The sequence below is a fragment of the Falco cherrug genome, chromosome 9 (assembly GCF_023634085.1).
Source record: "Falco cherrug isolate bFalChe1 chromosome 9, bFalChe1.pri, whole genome shotgun sequence".
Classification (NCBI taxonomy): domain Eukaryota; kingdom Metazoa; phylum Chordata; class Aves; order Falconiformes; family Falconidae; genus Falco; species Falco cherrug.
This window is the reverse complement of record NC_073705.1, coordinates 46,843,101-46,864,550: the sequence shown is the minus strand read 5'-3', so window position 1 is coordinate 46,864,550 and position 21,450 is coordinate 46,843,101. Positions and strand designations below refer to the sequence as shown.

The 21,450-nt window shown below is 41.1% G+C and overlaps 1 protein-coding gene across 3 annotated transcripts in view; it reads right to left on the bottom strand.

The window, feature by feature from the left end:
- The window catches only part of RASGEF1A (RasGEF domain family member 1A), a 54,172-nt gene that overhangs the window by 16,810 nt on the left and 15,912 nt on the right, over nt 1-21,450 (bottom strand). The window contains exons 1-3 of one of the 3 annotated variants that reach the window (XM_055719825.1): nt 10,147-10,579; nt 7,396-7,575; nt 834-962 (exon numbers count right to left, since the gene is read on the bottom strand). In XM_055719825.1, the coding sequence (XP_055575800.1) occupies nt 834-962; nt 7,396-7,575; nt 10,147-10,173 (336 nt within the window). In that variant the 5' untranslated portion in view covers nt 10,174-10,579. Of the gene's footprint in view, nt 1-833; nt 963-7,395; nt 7,576-10,146; nt 10,580-21,450 lie in introns of those variants that run through there. The other 2 variants (XM_055719827.1, XM_055719826.1) reach the window with 2 other exon arrangements.

Here is a 21,450-nt window from a genome sequence, read left to right as displayed (position 1 = left end):
GATGCAACAAAGAGAAAGCGAGATGGGACTATCAACATGCTGAGATTAGGAATGTAAGTAACTCCTCACCATAGAAGAACGGATCCAAAACGTGCCCAGGATCTGAACAATTTAGGTCTTTAAATACTTGCTGATTTCATCCTTGTTTCTGATGTTCTTATTTGCATCCCAGCTTGGACTATTCTGGTACTTGAATTTCAGTCAAAAGTCCTTCAATACCACTTTCCACAATGGTAAGACTTAGATGGATTCAAGTGCAGATCACAAACTGACTCAGTTTGGCTTAATTGTTTGTTGTAAAACCACGTGGTCACATGTGTCAGTCAGCACAGGCTACCATTTTCAGTAGTGCACCCCTTAATTTTTGTGAGAGAGAACGTCCTGATTTGCTGTTACACCCCACCGGTAACCTACAGCAAAGCACTCAACCCTAATAGGATGGGGATGGTAAGGGTGACTGGAGAAAGGGGAATCGGATTCAAGGATGACCTAACTTGATGAAAGCCTGAAAGCGCAAAGCGACTTGCTGGGCAGGTTTCATGGCAGATCCGCATTGCTCCGGTGCACCGCACTGAGCTGCAGCTCATAAGCAAAGTTTTATTTCCAGCCGCTGTATCTGACTGGTAAGGTAGTACATACCCTGTGTCTGTGGCTAGCACAGCAGCAATGGTACTTCAAGGGAAAAGACCCAAATAAGAGAGCATCCAGTAACACATGCCAATTACAACTTCAATTTATTCTTTATCAATCTATTTAGACTTACAATGGGAAGGAGGAAGTGGGAAATAAATGGCAGTAGCGCAGCTAGTTGAAGGACATAATGGTTCATTTACCTTTTCTGCCTCAGTCCCCGCTTCTAGCTGCTGCTTCTGTTTAATGCAGATCTGCCCCACTTTAGCCAGGAGCTCGTGTGGGTGAATGAAGACTCGAGAGCTCAACAGGAAAGTGAAGATGTAAGTCCTCTGTGGAAATAGAGAGAGAAGAAAAAAAAAAAAGTGAATAACTTTAGGGAAAAAAAAAAAAAAGTCTTCCTTTTGAAAAAACTATTCCATAAACCACAAATGTAACTTCTATTCACTTAAGACATTTTATAATTTTTCCTGTCTCCAGAGACGTGGTGGTCTTTTCTAGCTGTGTTAAAAGGAAATGCTGTAGGTTTCAAGGCTGTTAATGTGGTGTTTTCACATTGCCAAATCACTTCCCTTTAAAATGCCAAACTTAATATGCTAAACTAGTCATCACTCACCAAAAAGACAAATGAAATATGCCCAATGCAGGGCGTCACGCCTCTCCAGCACTACTATTTCTGCTGCTTTGTTTCTTTAAGAGTGATTGTTTTTCACTGAGCTGCAGAAAACCACTTCATGTGTATTCCAAACCACAGCTGTAATTTCTTTATGTACAGGGTTTTTTTGTTCCTTTTTCCCACAATCACTGACACAAGCTTTAGCTTAGATTGGGGCCATATGACAATAATTTAGTTTTAAGCTCGACTTTACTTATTTGGGGCCTGTTTCACAGTCTTGTGAGTAAAAACACTGCTAATAAATGCCAACAATTATTATTTCTCACAAGAAATAGCCTCTCCGTTTGTATTTTAAAAGCTGTAATGCATCCCATTCTGAATCGTACTCTGGACAGTTTAGTCGAGGTGAGAATGCCTTCATGTCTTAGTCTTGGTTCAGTGTTTGAAACTTGCCTTCTGCGTTTGAATGTGATTGCTGCAGTAATGACAGTAGCATCTCATAAGCACTTCTGTTTTTCCTCTAGGCTTTGTGACAAAATATGGAGTTAGGAAATAGCAGGGGATCTTCCTGACAATGGATTTCAATTAACCTTTGTTACGTTTGCAGTGTGCACTGTTACTTCACACTGTGGTTTTAGAAATGCGATGTGGTAGGCCATAGCCAAGTGTGCATATAAACAGTCAATGTGCGCATCTACCGCTTTGGACAGGGCAAGTAAATTGAGACATCTAAAAACCTGAGACCAGTTGTCTAAAATGTGGCATCTCTAGTATCAGCTATATCTGGCTAATCTACCGAATTCTGCTGCTTGCAGTCTCTAACAAACGCCCATCGTAAAATAATAATGGTATCTTTAGGACTCCAAAAAAGGTTATGGGGTTTATCTCTCTAATCACAACAAAACGTGCTATTAATGAAAAATGTTTCTACTTCTAAAGTACTCAGTGTGCTCTACAATATAAATTTAGCACTAAACTCCACTAAATATCAGAAGGGTAAAAAGGAATGTGGTTTTTGGTGGTTCTTTTTTTTTAAAAAAACCAAATTAACTAGAAGTCACAGGGTTCTGGAAGTGAGTGTAATAGATTAAGGATATATATATATATCTACTTAGCATCCAACTCTGTCCTGAGCTAATGAAAGAACAGAGTGAAGTGTGACACAGCACAGATATTTGAAATGCTCATTCTGATTTGAAGCTCTTATTAGCACGGTGGTTCATGTATTAAATTAGCAATAGCACTAATTCTGTACAATCAAACCTGGGGATAATCCATAGTCTTTGCCTTGCCTGTTGTTTATGAATAGAAGAAGAGAGGAGAAGGGTTAACTGGATGGACAGTTTGGGTCAGGTTCTTGAGTGGTGCTTCCACTGATGCCTACAGAAGATGGACAGCTGGGGCCACCTAACAATTGGGCTCTTGGTGACTTTGAGCAGGTGGCCAGGGCAGCGGCGGGATACCGACAGTGTGGCTTCTCTTCTTGATGGCATGGTTGCAAACATCCCACACAAGTGAACACTGGGAAAACTTAAGAAAATGGGCTTCTGTTTGGTATTTTGTTTATGTATGTCTCCAGAATTTCAGCATTTATATTTACATTTACAATGACAAAAAACTTGAAGTTCATTAATTTAAAAAAGATATTCAATGCAGCTCTTACACCTGCATCTGGAAACGGTTGATGACATAGTGTCAGCTTTGGAGAAGCCTTATAAAAATCTATAGTAGTGTGTGCGGTGTGTTATGGGCACTAGAACGAGGCTGAAGAGCTAACCTGATTCACAAAAGGGGACTTGGTTGTGTTATGGGAAAACACATCAGATCTTTTATTCTTACGTATGTGAGCACGATCCCTAAACTGGCACACTCCTCATTCAGAATGAAAGCAAAAGAATAGTGTTGGGTTGTGAGATTATTTTGTTTGTGTTTTAAACTATGGCTGGTTATGCCCTGTTACTTTTTGGAGACAGCTTCTGTGTTCATGTCTATCAGTGTTGTCCCTGAACTTAAAACTATGAGTCTGGATTATGAGGGAAAGGAATTTAGCTGCTGCGTATGTCAGCTGTCACTGGATTGTGTGAAAATTTCTGTTCTGGAAACATGAAGCACCTCTCACATCCCTTCGCCACGTTTTTTGGGGGGAGTTAAGTAATTGACTAGCAGGGAACCACAACTTGAGCCACACTGCCCTGCCAGTGACCTTTCCTCTGATAAGCTGGAACACATTTTTTTAAGGAAAGGTGTAATTTTGCTTCTCGTACTAATTCCAGCGTTGGTCTCCTTGGTGGAAGTTTGTGTGGTGTGGGACAGTGTTTTATCCAGAGTGACTCTGAGAAAGGCCCACTCAGAGTATTGTTTCCCTATTGTTATACTGTAAGAAAAGTGTGACCTGGATGACCTGTGCTTTTATTTGGTTTCTTTGATAGTGTTTTATGTGATGTTCAGAAAAGTGCCAGACTGGCAAAATGCAGGAAGATACATGACCATAAAAGTACATACTCGCAGTTTCAGGCTTGCTGATGTGCCTCTGTAATCAGTAGTATCTGTACTGGACCAATGCAATGCTTTTCCAGGCAACACTGGACTACTAGGTTTTAGAAACAAATGACTGTTACTTCTGGAACCCATCTGCTGCATTGTTATTCTGTTTATTTGTTTGTTTTCAAAGTCACTTAACTGGAACTAGGTTCAGTACTTTGGAAAACGAAATTGTTCCATTATGGTCAATCAAGATACGCTGGTTTACGAGATACTGGTATCTAATTGGGGGGCGGTGTGGTGTGTTTTGATGCTTTTATTGCTTATAAACAAGGAATAATGCAATTAAGAACCAAATTAAAAATGATAGGTCTGACAGTAGTGTTGACCCCCCCCATCTCCTTGCCTCTCTGCTAACAGCCGCTCCCTATCCAATAAAGAAAATTGTGGCTGAATGAAGCCATACATTTCAGCTTAGCAGTAAGTCTCAGGGGTTAGCAACACAGTTGTTTTGGATAAGAAATATTGCATACTAATGTCACATGCCTTATCTAAATCAAGGATTTCTGTGACTTATTGCACCTGTACTGCGATACACATACATGCTAAATGTTATAACTGTAAAAAATCTACACTGTCGCATAGGCCGTCCCCTAATCATGCAGACGATGGTTTGGAGAAGGAAATTTAGCTATGAAGCTAGCTGGTTTGACAAGGAACGATTAAAATATGCTTTCATAAGCTATGAGATTGAAAGTTAAGCTCCATTTATCCTACAAAAGTGACAGGTATTTGGGAGGGGAGGAGGAAAAAAAAAATCCTTTCTGCACTTGGAACAACGTAAGCTGACACAAAAGGGGCTTGTGCTTACAAGAGAATAAGAAGCCAGATTCCTTTAATGCCTAAAGTTGTTGCTAAGAGATGAGCTGAATTATATTTAAGAAAAAAAAAAAAGTTGCAAGTGCACAAGACTAAAGAAGGAATTGTTACTCTCTGACCCAAGAATGCACTGATGTCTTCTCAAGGAGGGGGGAAAAAAAAATATTTTCTTTGTGTGCTTACTGCTCATTCTGTAACTTCTTGTTTATGAAATATTTTCTTGAAACATTTTCTTGCTTGGGCACAAGGGTTGCAGACTGGTACATTCCATTCCTAACCTTCCGAACTCCTCCGTCTCATGAGTATACATTTTCCTATGTGCTGAACAAGTCCCTGTACACAAACAAGCCTCAAAAGAGCAGTGCACAAACGTAGGCCCTTATCTTCCCTGTCCTCCCTTGCCTGTCTCATGTTCTGCCAACATGGCAAATTTGCCTTTGCAACCAGCACAGAAAGATACTCTGTGTTTGCTTTCTCCCCCACCCTCTTTTTCTTTCTTTTTTTTTTTCTTCTTCCCTGTCCAGAAGGTTGCTGTGATCTTTAGCTTAATGTCCACACAGACAGAAAGGCCTTCTAAGTGTTGTTGTCACATCCAAATGTTTGGATTAGTACTGCGACTTATAGATAGATCACTGAAACTAAGGTTATCTCTGCTAATGTTACCGATCGCTTCTCTTGGTGCCAATTAAGTGGTGATGCCTTACTCCCCTTCTTTGCATGTACAGGCAGAGTCCCAAGACTGAGAGGTGTTTATACCTTTCTCTTGGACATAGTGTTGGTGACTCTTCTGACAGGATATCAGTGTAAATGGTTATCACTCTAACCCTCTGTGTCAATCTTCCTAAAAATAGAAATGAGCATGAAATAAAGTATAAACACACAACTGAACCGCAATAGAAAACTCTGATCTGAAGATGACTCAAATCCAGTTCATTCTTTGTTGTTCAAAGCTTACTTATCTACTTATTTTATAATTAATCCTTTCAGCTAAATTGGGTGATCTGATTTAACTGAAAGAACGTGTCCTGCTGTAGAGGAGATGAATTTGATTTAATGCTGTTTTCCATCTCTTTTTCCCTGGAGTTCCCTTGATTGTTTCTGTTGCATAGCTCTCAGCTGTCAGCTCACTGTCTACTTAAACTGCAGCTTCCCAGGGCAGGGTCCATGACCGCTCGGTTTGTAGTGCTCCCTCGCACGGGGTATAGGATGGCGCCGTGGAAACTAGCAGCTAGTTCCGAAGCAAGCTGTAGACCCCTTAATTTATGCTCACTTTATGGAACCATTTTCAGAGTAGCTGTGTTATAAACAAAATAGCAGGTTACAAGTTACAATAAGGGATGTGTGATGTGTGTTAGCAGCTACTGCAAAAAATTAGCTATAGTTCAGCAATCCAGGCAGCAAGTAACTATATTCTAGTGTCACACAAAAGCCAAGGAAATGACTCCGTGGAAGCCTTAACTACAGTAGCCTAAAGCTATTCCACTGGTACGCCGCAACAGCCCTACCTGCTGCTTTCCTCTGCGCGTCTGTACTACAAGGTGTATTTGGGGGCAGGGAGCAGAGCTTTAATGTCTAATGATGGTTATCCCTGTGCCTTATAAAGGACTTGGTACTAAACATCTGTCAAAGGTAGTGCAGTTGTATGTTAGCTGTACTTCAATGCAAGGTTTAGGATTACTTTTGAACTAGAATATTAAAACATCCTGGGTTTGCTTTTCTTGATCTTCCACTGATGATCGTTGGCAATTCTGCTGCTTCTACCCACTGAACTGTCATATGGGGAGTCCCTTTTTTGTGCATGGCGATCATGAAGATGGGTGGTGTATGCGTGGGAGCTCGGAGCAACTTTATCATGACTGATGTGAAACCACAGTAAGAAGTTCCACATGAATTAGTGGGAAACATACAGCAAGATACAGCACAGCCCACTACTGCAAACATTAAGTTCAAGATACAAGTTAATAGCAATTGCAATTTCCCACCCCGTTGCTAGTCTTCACAAAGACCTGGGATGTTTCTGCCATAGCTGCCACTTTTTCAGAGCTCAGACAGAATATAGTATACAGCCTCTCTGATCTTTGGCAACTTGTTTAAATAACATCTTTCATTAATGGGTACAAGGGGTAATTTCAAGTGATAAAGTGATCTCTTAATAATATCCTAGGTTCAGAATCTTATTGCATGCCCTGGAGTTACAAGTAGTATTTACTTCAGAGGACTACACTGAGGATGTTTAATCAGTTGCAAAATCATTTTCAGGCTTGAGAACATATATTATTACAGTACTGGCCCATTAAAATGTCTTGAGAAAGAAAGCATTTTAATTAAAATCTATTTTTGGGGCTTTTTTTTTCCTTTTTTTTTTTCTGATGGCCTAACTAGGAGATGCATAGAAAATTAAGGGGAAAAAATAATAATACTAGAGCTGATTTTGGGTCTGCTTCCCTAGGTAGAAGCTGGTTAGTAGTTAATCTTGGCTGCATTAGAGCTAAAGCAGCTTAAGAGGGATTGAAAATTCTGTGGCGAATGCTGCTTTTAATTGGTTCTTAAGGCACCCGTTTGGGTTCAACAGGGCTTCACCTTTCTAACAAGTGTTCTCGTTTGAAAACAGAAAGGAGAGCACCCCCATCGAGCAACATCTTCAGTGAATGAATATTGCAAGCAAAATGAATGCATGTTTCATTCCTGAATCAGATGGAAGTAGAATTTCTTGAGGAAGCACCAATCCAGATACTAATGCAGGAAAACCACCATGGGAAGAAAAAACCAACCCTTCAGTGGCTACTTACATCTGGATAATAGTCCATAGTGGGCACCAGGCGCTCTATCAAGGCCTCCAGTGATCCAGAAACAAGGTTCCCATCCTGATAAACAGGGTCCACACACCTTTCTCCCATATCTGGCTGCACTTGCCCACTACAACTGGAACCAAGCATGCTGGAAAATATTGGCGTCTGGGGCATAGTTTCCTGTAGAAGTGGAGAGAAAATAAAAGTAAAGAAAAAAAAAAAAAAAAAGAGAGGGTTAAGCTTTCTTTCAGGATGTCTTATGTGTGGGTTTTACAGAGGCATACATTAAACACAATTACATATTTGACTGAACGCAGCTTGGGTATTTGAACTGAGTTCTGAACCCGAGCAGTCACACATCTGTAAGCTGGCTTGGGGTTTGAAGTGCACTTTAAGCTATGTCACCAAGGCTGTAGATGCAGAAGCTGAAAGAATTTTCTTCGCTGTACTTGATTTCTCCTTTCTCGTCCGTTTTCCCCTGGCTTTTAATGCATAAAATCATACCAGGATGAAAATGCAAAATGCTCTCTGAGATAGTGAAGCAGTGCTTTACTGAACAAGCAAACAAATACTGTGCTGTAATGTCCCTCTTTTTACTCTTTTTGAAGTCAGATCTTTGGCTAAAATACTTCACTTGTGATGATAAATCCTTTACTGCTTCTGTAGCTAGACGTAATCCAGGTCTCGATAGAAGTGCATCTCCTGCACACAGATGCCACTGCTAACAGTGGGGGACATACCATCTGAACAAAACCGCCTTTTTTTTGGTACACAAAACCATGAACTGGGTGGAACCGAATGCTGTGACATATAATATACAACGCCAATAACAGTCTCTTTGGAGATTTTTGCTTAAGAAACAAACCTGGTCTAGCAACACAAAAACCACGCAAAGGTTTGGGGTTTCCACCTCCCTTCCCTTGGCCACAAGCTCTCAGTAATACCCTAGTTACCAACTGTGAGTAAACTGTGGGGGTGGGTTGGTTGTTTTAAACTGGCTACAGTTTAAATATATGCAGAAGGCTAAACAAAACAATTTACTACTGCTTGCAAAGGTTGAAAATACTATTCTGCATCAGTATCAAAACAGTCCCCCCTTGCTGCTGAAACAGTTAAGACTGCTCAGAAGGTGCAGGGAAGAGAAGGCAGCCGTGATGCTTTAGCTGCTGTCTCACCCTCTATGCAACAAACATTGTCGTGCTCTGGAACGCACTTGTGTAGATGAAAACAGATTAGGCCGGTACCACTACCTTTAAACTTGACAGCTGGTCCTATCAGCACGCATGTCTTACACAAAAGTCCTTTCTTTCTGTTCAGTAATTTTCCAAAAACTAGTTTAAGAACTGAAAATCTTAAATGCTGTAAGGGGTTTTGTAGGTTTGGGGTTTTTTGGTGGTTTTTTTTTTTTTTAAATATTTTTAGGCAGCACTTGAAACAATTGCAGAACAAACCGGTACTTCGTCTTCTTTTAACACAAGGCACGTCTTCCTCTCAAAGTTGCAAAAGTCATTGTTCATGTTTACAACCTGGGATACACATTTTTTTTCTGGTTTTAAGCTCAGATGAATCCTAGGTGTGCTGGTACGGAAAAAATGCCAGCATTAACAGTACTTGCTCATCAAGGTGACAGGCTTAGTTACACGTCAGGCTGGTAAACAGAACTGCTTGTGGCTTTAACCAGCAGAACTTTGTGTTAGTATGTTATACAGATACAAGGGAAGCGTAATTCCCTGTTAAGTTAAATTGTATCAGCTGTTTCACGGTGACCAAGGAGGCTGTTCTGAGGAGCAGAGTTCAGTTTCAGAAGTTCATGACATAGAGTCACGTAAAACAGAAAACGCAGGATCTAATAGTGTATCAAAAGCAATGAAAAATGGCAATGCCGCACGAACTGGCGTGGAGGCTACTCCGTACCTCACAGACCTATCTGTCAGGCCTGAGCTGCGCGGCGCCGTGACGAGCCGCTGGCGCACACGAAGCCGCCAGCTTTGCTATGCACACTATGTAACTCGCCAGTAATTTGGGGTTTTTTTCCCTTTTAAGGGCCATAGCGATAAAGCCGCTTCCCGGGCTGGACGGGCTGTGACGGGCGCTCCCGGCTCCTAACGGGGAGCTGCGCCGGGCTCTCGGGGAGGACAGCGGCCGGCGGAGCCCCCGCTGAAACGGTGCTTCACCCCGCCGGGGCCGCCGAGTGTTTGAACTCCTGTGAGCGGCTCACGGGCGCACCGGGTCTCCTTTCAAGACCCTGCTGGGAGCAGCCGCAGCGCTCCCCGCCGGTGCCGACCCCCCCCGTTGCCCCCGGGTCCCCCCCGCGCCGGGGATGCGCAGCCCCCCGGGGGTGGGCGCTCAGCACCGCCGGCGGCAGCCGCAGCGCTCCGGCCCCTGCGAACCCCCGCGTGTCTTGGGGACCCTCCGCACCGGCAGAGACCCCGGCTACTCGGCGGCGGCGCCCTCAGGCAGCACCTGCCCCCCCCCCCGGCGGCGGTGCCCAGCCGTGCCCGCGGCGCCGGGCATCCCCCGCCGGCCGCTCCCCGGCCCCGCCGCAGGGAAGTTGTGAGGCGAGCCCGCCCGTCCTTCGGACCGCGACGGGGGCTCCCCCGCACCGCCCCGCACCGCCGCCACCCCGGGGCTCTGCCCCGCCGCGCGCTCCCCGTGTCCGTGTTCCCCCCCCCCCCCCCGCGGTGCCTGCGCACGCCGGGTGGGGTGCGCGTGTGTCGCGGCGGCAGCGACCGACCGACCCCCCGCGCTTACCCTCATTTTCCTGGGCGACGTGTACATGCGCGTGGGCAGGGCGGCAGCGCCGGCGGCCCCGCGGCTGTGACAGCTCTGCCCGCCCGTGCCCGCGCTGCCGCCCGCCGGCCCGCCCCGCGCCCGCCGCCCGTGACGTCACGGCCCAGCGCGGCGCCCCGTTGGCTGCGCGCGAGCGTGGCCGGTTCAAACGGAGCCGGGGCAACGGCGCGGGGGGCGCGTGCCTGCGGGGGGCGTCCCCGCCGGGGCGAGGGGAGCGGGGCCAGCGCTGCTCCGGGGGCTGCTGCTTGTAGCAAGGGCGGCTTGTTATTTTTAAAACACTTGATATTTCAGGGGGGGTTGGTTGGTTTTGGTTGGTTTGTTTGTTTATTTTTTATTTGTATTGTTTCTGTTTGCTTGGGTTTTGGTTTGGGTTTTTTTTGTTTGGTTGGTTTGTTTTTTGTTTTTTTTTTTTTTTCCTTTGGTTTGTTTTTGGTTTTTTTTTTTTTTTTTTTCTGAAGTGGCCAGCCTGCTCGCTTTTTATGCCCCAAGCGCTCCGTGAATTTCCAAAAGCTCCTCGCCTGTGTGCGCTGTTCCACCTGCCGTGGGGCCCCCCCTGCCATGCCGGAGGGACCCGGGCAGCGTGCCGTGGGGCAGGCAGCCGTGGGGCAGGCCGCCGTGGGGCAGGCAGCCAGCGGGTCCTGAGGGCCACGCTCCTCATGCGGCATGGCCTCGTGTGAGGCTGGGTGGGAGACGTGGCCCAAGAGGTTCGGGACACGATTCACCCTGTTAAACTGTTTGTGCCGGCACCCGTGGCAGCACCCGCTGTAATTACTGAGGGATGCCGCCCAGCCCTCCCTGCTAATAATTGTTTATATTCTTCTTTCTGCTGGAGTTGTTTCTCTTTTCAAATAGCCCGAGCACAGTCATCTGGGCTGGTCCTGGACCCTGGGGCTGGCGCTGGACCAGCCCTGTTGTCCCACATGCAGGCTCAGGTGTGTATCTAGAGCCTGGTCTCCCATGGAAACGCCCGGTGGGTACATCTGCGTGTCCCACAAACCCCCTCGCATTTGCAGCCTTCCTGCATATTTTTCTCATTTTACTTCAATTGTTATGTTTTAGTATTTGCCCTGCTGTCTCCAGGCATTCATTAATTTTATTTTTTTATTAAACTTATTGATTAAATGGCTCTGAATATGCAGCAGAAGGCTTTGCTGGTTTCCATGGTGATTAATGTGGGAAAAGCCTTTTTGGAAGTAAATATGCCAGTCTAGGTAGGTGGGCAGGGCAAACCAATTTGGGAACGTGCACATACTCTAGAGCATAAGAAGAAATACATTTGTATTTGCTCACCGTGTGAAGACAAGCACTGTCATCCATCCTAAACACGCAGTAATTTTAAAAAGATTTGTAGCTACTCATAATCTTTACTGTTTGCCTACTAAATTCCTTCATCATTTCTTGATCATCTTGACAGATCAGCTAGAGAGTTTATTTTCCTGATCTTAAGTGAGCTTTTTCTCTTAAATGACAGCTCAAAAAGTCGGTCCTTTTCATCCCTGCTAAATCTGCTTTGCTCTTAATCTCACTCCCATATCTCAGCTGTGCACTACAACCTTTCGAGCGTGCAGGTGTTGTAGCAGATCTGATACCTGTTTACTCTGAGGCTCTCCACAGTTAGAGCACGCTGCCTGCCTTGGGTACCAAGGAAGTCCCAGGAGGCATGAGCTCTGAATCCAGCCGTGGTCCGACCTGCTGCAGTACCCTATTGGGACGTTAGTGTGTAACGCTAGGGGAGCGTGAGGGACAAGTTTTGTTGAGTCTTGTTCAGACATCTTTAAGATCTTTGTAGGGTTATCGAAAGCAGGAGGTAGGAATTCACGGCCTAACACTGTATAATAAATATAATAATATTCCTTTCTCAAGGCTACAAACACCTCTTAATAACTCATCTAACGTTTGCTGCTAAGAACACCACCAGCAAGCCTACAGATTAAGTGTGCATGAAAAACAAGTATCAGATCTCATTCTGTTTCTGTACTAATCTGTTTTCCCACCTTACTCAAACATTTGCTGAGACTTGTAGAAGTGTATGTCCATTAATCTTAGCAAAACATACATAGGTAATTGAGCTCTAGCCACAGATCCAATCTGTTGTAAAAACAATCCCTGATCTTTTTGTTTGTTTGGGTTTTTGTTTTTTTTGATGTCAGTAATTAGATCTATCCTGTTACTGGAACTAAGAAACCTAGGACTTCAGAAACATTCTAATAGAATTAAGGAAAACTATAATAGTTAGGGATGCTTTCCACCCAGAGCCATATACCTGCACTCTGCTCTGTATGTAAAGGCCTGTTATACCACTGCACAATAAGCACCGTGAGGAGATCTAGGGTTTCGACCAAGGTTTGAAATAGCTGATGGACTGTACTTCTTCCTCAGAATACAGATGGCATAGGAACTGATTCTTGCCATAGTTGGATTAAAAAACCCAAAGTAATCTACGCAGAGGCAAATGGCTGAGACTTACCCTGTTCTCTACAGTTCCTTATGTTGTGCTTATTGGCACCATATCAAAGTGTTTTCCATAGTTCTTCATTCTGCAGTCCAGCATGTTCTATTTAGATTTTTTTTTTGTATGCATGTATAAGCAGAGGGGTATGCATATATATCGTTTATATACATACCTACGTATGTATATATAAATGATGGGGTGTGCATTAAAGAATGCAAATTCAGGGAAATGGATTTCTTTTCTTTTCTAGCATACATGATGCTTAGTTTTGGGTTTGCTGTATTTAATAGTGTTGCAATTTTGTTGGAAAGGCAACTTTTTGCCTTTTTTGACTTTAAAAGTCAAAGAAGCTAAAAACCTGAATTCAGTTGCTATAACAGATGAATCATGTTACCCTTTTATTTCCATTTCTCTTTCTGTAGAGTGTGGATGATGACATTTAGCTATCTATATTTCGAGTGTTGAAATCTGTTGATACAGAAACTCTTTAAGGTCCAATTGTTTTTGCAGTTATGTAAGTTCTCTTCCTCAACAAATTGCTTGCACTTTGGAGAGGTTTTCATTAGCCATTGCCACATTTACTGGTGGGTGGACCCTAGAGCAAGTTTAATCGGCAGAGCTTGTACTTGTTCTGTAGCTTTCTTTTGAGGCAACACTGCTGTGGTTCAATCAAGCTGGTCAGAGGAGGATCTTGCTGCAGAGTGAGTCAGCAGCAGTCACGTCATGACTGTCTCAGTCTTGAAGGTTGCTTCAGCCTCTCTTATACTGGCTATACATCAGTATAACATGTTCTGTTATCTTACGATTAATGAATTGGATTGGCTTTTGCAGTGTCTGGGTTCTATTCCTGCCTGCGCTACAGACTTGCTGGACAAATTGTTTAATCCCACTGTGCCTCAGTATTCATCTGTGAGATGTTGATAAGGATGTTTTCATGCTTTTGCACTTACTGTGTATGTTTTTATATTTGGACAGTAAGTTTTTGCTTTACTGTGTTTGAATTTAATTTCCTCATACATTTACATCTCCTCTTAAGTGGAAAGTTGCTGGCCAAAAACTTGGTAAAACTAAGGAATATTAGCAAAGAAAAATGGATGAAAGTGGAGGAGAAATCAATTTGAGAGAGATGTAAGAGTCAGGGAGGAAGAAATGAGATTTTTCCACTGGTCTTAGAAAACAACGTTTTGGATACAACTTACTCAAATGTGCTTGTGTGTATGTTTTGAATTGTAACTGTACTTAAGAAAAGCAAGTAATTACAGATGTCATCAATGCTGACCTGATGCTAAAAACTGCAAGTATAAAGGAACTCTCCTAAAAATGCTGTCTTAGGAGCTTTCGTTGTCAAGCTACTCAAATCACTTGTTGATCACCTTCCACATAGACCTGGTTATTATTAACATTTGGTTTCATTTAACAGAGTATGTCAACATGATTTAAAGTCCCAGTATCCGCAGCAAAGAGGGAGAAAAGCAGAGGAGTCAGCTTGGAAAGTGAACTTGATTGTGTTTGGCATTCCTCATAGTGTTGATTATATAACAAAATGGGAATTAAAATTGCAAATTATATTCATGGATTTTATTGATTGATGGCCTTGGTTACAGACCGGGCTATTATTATCTGGACCTGAAATAAATAATTTGTCCAGGAAATGCCATTTAACTCCACAAATAGTAACAACAGTGGCCTCAGATGAAGCTTTTGCATGGACACAAGCTAGTATGGACCATTTGTAAGAATTTCTAATTTAAGGAGTAGAATGTAGAGCTTTAAAGCCTCAGAGAAATATCTTTAGGGGATGTTAGGTTTTTGGTTTTATTTGTAGGGCTGCACAGATGTTCAAGGCTTCCTTGTTGCATACAAATTTTAAGATTTGAAAGCTGTTCTCAAACCACTTTCAGATTACTATGAAGATTTCTAAATTTCAGAGATTCATGCCACAGAATAACATGGTGGCACATTAATAACTTGTCAGCAGATGGGAGTGGGAGAAAAGAGTTTCAAATCGTGGTTCTGAACTGAGTAAAGCTTTTTAAGCTTGAGACTTGAAGTAAGGTTAAATGCACTAATCATCAGTCTGTGTTTATTATTGACCATGCCTTTGCTGCTGTCTCTGACCTGGGACACGATAGATCTTTCCACTTAATAGTTATGTCAGAGCCAATGAATGTTGTAGTTTGAAAATGGCATTTTCCATTTTTAAAATGTTTTGCTGATGAGGTCTTGACCAGGTCTACCACTGAGATATCCAGCAATTTTCAGAGCAAACCAAGCTGAAAATACAAGAACGACTTAAGATGTGGTTCACCACTATGTCTGTTTTCAGTTCTACCTGAAAGGGAGAATTACTTGTGAAAATTCCGTTACGTATCTCTGGAGCAAGCTATGTTTTCACTGGCATGTGGTCAGCCCTCTGACACCACTGATGATAACTGCTGAGCAGTGTGAAACTGATTTTTCACTGATGTTCAGTACTGTAGCTCCCCCTTGGATTGAAGGGAAAGCCCTTCCCCAGGATTTAGAGAGGATGTGGTGCTAATCCTCAGGTTTTTGTGTCTTTGCCAAAATAAGAGATTTAGCATAATCTGACACAAGTTGCCTATGATACTGGTGTGTGGCTGTTAGTTAGCGACTGAGATTTTAATGGTTTTTTTTTGGCACAGCTGCCTGAAGTTCACTTGTAGTCAGATTTGTTCCTGATTTTCATGGATAATTTGGTCACAGAATTCTGTAATTTTTAGGAGTGATGTTGCCTAGTAATTAAGATTTAAGGTAATCCAGTTGGGAAACAGCACTGCAGTAGACTGTGGATGTCCTTATTATATTCTCTATTGTTGTGGACAAATTAGCTTTGGGTGTTGTGTGTCTGGGTTGGTTTTTTTTGGTTTTTTTTTTTATTATTATTTAAAAAAAAACGAAATAAAAAGGGTACTCCTCATTTGAATCAATGATGTAACATCTTACAGGGGTCTGAGGACCTCAGATCATTTAAATGTGTAGGAGAGCTAGTCAGAGTGAATGAAATGAAAAGATCTTGGGAAGAGATCACTGGCTTAGCCTGTTCTGCTTAAAGGAACTGCTACAACTTGTCATGCATAAATGACAATTCAGGCAATCAGGCTGTAGTTAAACAGCTGCTTCTACTATAGTTTTAGATTCATTCCATTCTTATACGTGTTATATGTTTCTGGAGATGGAGTCTGCTCACTGTTTCTCATGTCCTGTTTTCCAAAAAAAGGGCAGAAAAAAAATCATTGAAAAGCTAGTTTCAATGTTTGTGATTCAGTCTGATTTTGAATATAATGTGGAAGAACAGAGGTATGTTAATGTAATATGCAGTCATTTTGTTAATTTTATTTAGGGTCTTTTTAAGCTGAATATTTAAAAGGAACCGATACTCTTTTAAATTGGGTTCAAGCCTGGGTTCAAGATGAAGGGGTTCTGGTCTTATCCCCGCTAGTGTGTCCTTCACTTGCATATTCGTGCTTGCTTTGACACCAGCTATTCCAAGAATATGCCACCTTGCAGAAAGTGAAAATCAATTATGCCAAGAAGGGAGCATGTACATACATCAGCAATTTGGTGCCCAGGGGAAGAAAAATCTGCGTGTCTGCTGATGTCAATCTTCTTGATATGGTATTTTTGTAAATGCACGTGGGTTGCTATTTCTTTTAACCAGCTCAACAAAAAATAGGTTTATTTTCAGTGTTATAAGCCTCAGGGCATCACAATTAGCAGATCAAAATTGCCAGTCTGACTGGTCAACCTTTTTGCTTTAGCAGAAACTATGACAACAACATTGTTAAGCATTCCCACAGGTATTTTTGAAGATACATTAAGGTCAGTGATGGAATCCATTTCTTTCTTTCTTTCTTTTTTTTCCTTTTTTTTTTTTCCTCCTTGTTTTCAATCTCTTTGGTTTTACAAATGTTATTTTACAGCTGATGGTGAGAAATGCTGAGCTCATTTGCAGTAACTCACTTGCAGCTGCACTAGTATACAAACAAATTTGTTAAACCTGTGATGTGTCTGTCTTACCTGAATTACTGCAAGTAATTCAGTTCCTGTACACATCTATTGCTTGGATTCTTTTTGCTGACACAGCCAAGTTCAGCAGCAATTATTAAGAAAGTTTTATAGCAGGCTAAAATCTGCTCGGTTTACAGGGCAGTTAACAGCTGGTTGGTTTAATTCTACTGACTGTATTTGGAATAGAAATCAAGATATGATAGCCTTAATATCTTGAGCGAAAAATATGGAGGAATGTTGAGAAAATGAAGTTAAATATGGTTTAATTTTAGCAAGGAGTCACCAAATTAAGTATTCAAAAATTGATGTATTTTTTAAAGCATTTTGATGAATAACAAGAGGTAGTGAGCAGAGGGATGATAAGCCTCCAAGCCTACTTCGAAATGTGCGTGTAGATGAGACCATCAGCTACAATGTTTCAGCATAGTTTGAGCTACTTGGGAAGGACTTGCACCATTGTATCACAGAGTGAATAAACAAATGTATATTGTATATACATTTATATTGAAAATATATACAGTTATATATACATTTGTATGCCTACATCTACAGTATATAAGTGTATATACATTATACAACATACACGTACTGTATATATACACGTATGTCTATAATTGTATAAATAATACAATATATGAATATATATACACAAATGTAAACGTATATTGAGTTGATGCTGAGTAGGACAGAATATAGGATGATGTCTGATGTGTATTTGTTTTATCTTATATCCTAGGACACAGCCTCAGATTACCAAGCATAAACTGTTGAACGTGAAACACTAAATATTATGACTCTATATGTATATAGCCAACTTTGCACTGGATTAAGCTGAGGACTAATCTGCAGGTGAACAAACTCCCTGCTATATACGCATAAATGGTGACAGTAACAACAACAAGTCAGTGAGTTACCTGTATGTTTCTGAAACTAACTGAAAAATTAATTAGTTTTCTGCTTTGCTAAAGCAAAACATAAATCAGTCAAAGGATTAACATGATTGAGCTACTTTAGCCCAGCCCTTTATGACAATATCTGTATAAGGAAATAAATGTAAGTGAACTACAAATAAAAAAGAATTTAGTGTCCTCTGGAGCTTTCATGTTCCCTGTGCTCTGTATTGATCAAGTCACAATTCAAATAACTGATGATGGAGAAAACAGTGTACCTTGAACATCTTTGGCTTTGCCATTTAGGACTGGCACTCATCTGAAACCTAGCTATATCACAGGATACCACGTTTCAATAATTTCTATTTGAATTTTTTTTTTTTTTTTTGGAACTTGGTTATTTTGATGTCGGTAGGATAATAAATATTGAATTTGTTGTCCTTTTCTCTGCCTTTTTCAAGTTAATTGCACTAATATTAATGATCATTTAGGAGGTTATTTTTATTTTACTTAACCATTACAATTCATATTCTTCCCTTTCCCACCTGAAGAAGAATCAAACAGTATAAAACAAATATAGTGAATTCAAGAGCTGGGTATGTTCTGATGTGTCTGGGTTTTCAACTTTACCACTGCTGTTTGCTTTGCTCTAGTGGCATGAAACAGATGTCACCTGAGCTAGGAAATTTGAAGGGGATTCCCCAGGCACCAACGTGTGGGAAATGTGAAGCTGATACTGTTTCCCCAGGGGAAGCTTGTTCCTTCTGGTGCTCACTTGTGTTTCCCCTTAGACTACCTTCTTGGGTGCAGAAAAGCTGTGCCTACAATGAGCAGAGCCAGTTTTACTCGTAGCTCAGGTTTGGAGACTTTTTTTAAAGCTTATCTCTGTTTACCTTTTTTATAAAAATTATTTTCGTTTGTGTGGGAATGCCAAAGCTTCCTAAAATAAAAAGTTATGTTGGTAAAGGATTTTTGAAACTAGAGCTCAGGAGTCTGTAATCTCTGCAGAATTCAGAGTGCTCCTGTAGTTGAATCTATTTTCCCTTTCCTATTTCCTGCTTTCCTAACTACCTTTTTCCTCCGGAGCTAGACAGCACAGAAATGGGTCCAGATGTAGGTATATTTGAGGAGAGAAGCTATAGAGACATATAGGATGGGTTTGTAAAATGGATAGTCATCTGTAAAAAAGGCTGCGATAAAAATTAACGAAGAATTATTAAGTGCTGTTCAGAAGAGTGGCCTTCGCTTGTCCAGGAAAATATAGCCAACTCTGTTATTTAGTTTTCTCTCTGTAAACTTTCGAAACAAACTGGCATGATTATGCATGCTCATGCTTATTTATATATACACACACATATTACATATAAATTAAAACACATAACAAAAATAATTCAATTACTTTGGATAGCAAGAGTGAAAGTGAATGTCTTCCCCCTGCCCAGTGCTGGTATATATCCTGAACACAGTTACCTACTGTCTGAGATTTGAACTGGTGGTTTAAAAGTAAAAGCTTTCTCCTATGTCATGGCAGATTTCCCGGGCAGCCTATTCATAATGCCCTTAACTTTCCTAATTATATAGGAGTTTTGATCAGGTACTACTCTTATATTTTTATAACATCTACATGCAGGAAAATAACTTCAAAGCGCCTTGCCTCAAATGCAGCCATTTAATAGTAATGGCTTAATAATATTGTAGTATTGATGGATAATTTTGAGAAGGTTCACTTTTTTTTCTTGTGTAGGAGACCAATTCTTTATGAGCATTACATAAGTTCCTTTTTTGTCATTAGCAGCTCCCACGGAACATGTGCACAGCAAAGAGGAGCTAGAAATCCTAAATTTACAAGGCATCCCACGGGGAGTTAGTTGTGCTATAGATTTAACTGAAAGGAAATCAGGCTGGCTAATCCTGAAGTAAAAAAAAATACAGCTTGGTTGACATGAAGTGTTGCAAATGCATTAAGCTATTTAAATAACTATCTTTCAAATTCATTAATGAAGTCTAGCATAATTTAAATCTGTGAGATCTAAAAATGCTTTATTGTGTGTTTTCAACGTAAATGTTTTATAGACGTACATTAACCAGGAGAGTTCTCTACCTAACTGGAGACACTATATTCTATCATTTTATGTTGTTCCAATAATGAGCATAATATTAAACATTACAGACAAAATTATCCTGTGATTACACACCAGTCTGCATTGCATCGCTAAGTAGGCTGAGAAATGTCTTACTATGTTCTACTTTGTGCAAGACTAGTCTAGAAAAGGAGAAAAATCACAAGGTACCTACTGCCCTGTTTCTTATGGGATCTGCTGTTTCACTGGCATAAAAATTGGGTGATGCAGGAGAAATTTGAGATTACAGAGGTACTCAAGTGTTGGGATTTCAGATGTCTCTGTTGCAAATTGAGCAAAATCCTGCTGTATGCCCCTGGTAGATGAAGTCAAATGCCTATCCCCCCTACACCCATGTTTTTTCAAGTAAATAGGGGTTTGTTCAAATGAAGCAGTTGGTTCTAGGAAATGGAATTTAATTTTAAAGCAAGAAATGAAAAGCATAATATATGCTAATGCTTTTTATTGGTAGTTATTTTCTAAAGTAAATGAAAGCCTGGAATTGCCTTAGCATTGCATGACATAAAAGATAATAATTCATAATAGCTAGTACATTAATTAACTTCTATAACATATGTTCTGTGTATTTGTTGAAATATGTGCTCTATTGTTTTGTAGTTCCTAGTGAGTCTATTGAGTGAGACAATTTTTTGTTGCTGCTGAAGCTTGTTTACTGCTACTAGAAGTCTAGAGAGTATTGTTTAATGTAGTCACTTCATTTTTATGGTTTGCAAAATACTAGCAAACTTCAACGGAAGTCAGTGAAGGAAGGCAGAACAGGATTTTGGCAACGGCATCTGTAAATAACAATACAAATAACTTCACGCACAAACCATGAAAAATAATTTCTGGCCTGCTGTCAGTTACCCTTGTCAAAACTGTCAATAACAAGGCACTGAGCCCTGAGCGCCAGCCATTGCTTAACCAGAAAGGTTTACTTCAGGTTGCACACAGTGGCAAAGGGCTGGGAAGATATTGGGTATGTAACGGAAAACAGGTCTCCGAAAAGAGTGCAAAAAAAATCTTAAGAAGTAGAAGCAGCCTTATGTATCTTCTTGTTCTTATGATCTGCACTATCATGATCATCTTCTGAGATCAGTTTGGTGGTTTGTTTTTTTTTTTTTTTCCCCACAAAATCCACAAAGTAAAGTAGAATTGCAGGAATATAAGGCAATATAACCCACTGGACATCTTTCTCTGGAATGTAACATAGACATCCAAGCAAGAACAGCTTACCCAACTAGAAGCATGACTACCTGCAAGTCGTTTATTCCTTAATTCAAATGCTATATTTTCAGGAAATTGGAAAGCTTTTTGAAATGAATGGACACAGATTGCTTGATTGCTTAGCACCCTTTGAGGATCTGAGCTAGTGTGTTGGCTAATGAACCTTCCAAGATACATCTTTTGACCAGGAACCAAGTCCTAGGCTACTATGGCAAATGACAATGGTTTTGACACGGTTATTTCTCCTAAAAAGCTTCACGTTGAAGTTAGAGGAAATTTCACCAAAAACTTGGGCTTCCTATATTATCCTGAAAACATCATAACTGCATCTAAAGGCCAATTTATAGTCTGTCACAAAACTGTTTTGACATATGTTTTGTTAATTGAACTTTGGAGGATGTGCAATTCCAGCTTGTCTGTTTAAGGAAGCAGTGTTGCTTACCTGTTTCAGGTATCCACAGCTAAGCTAAACTCTCATCTTTATTCTGCTCAGCATTGCTGTTTCTATTAAAATCTAATACCTTATTCATAACTGTTTCTAATTTTG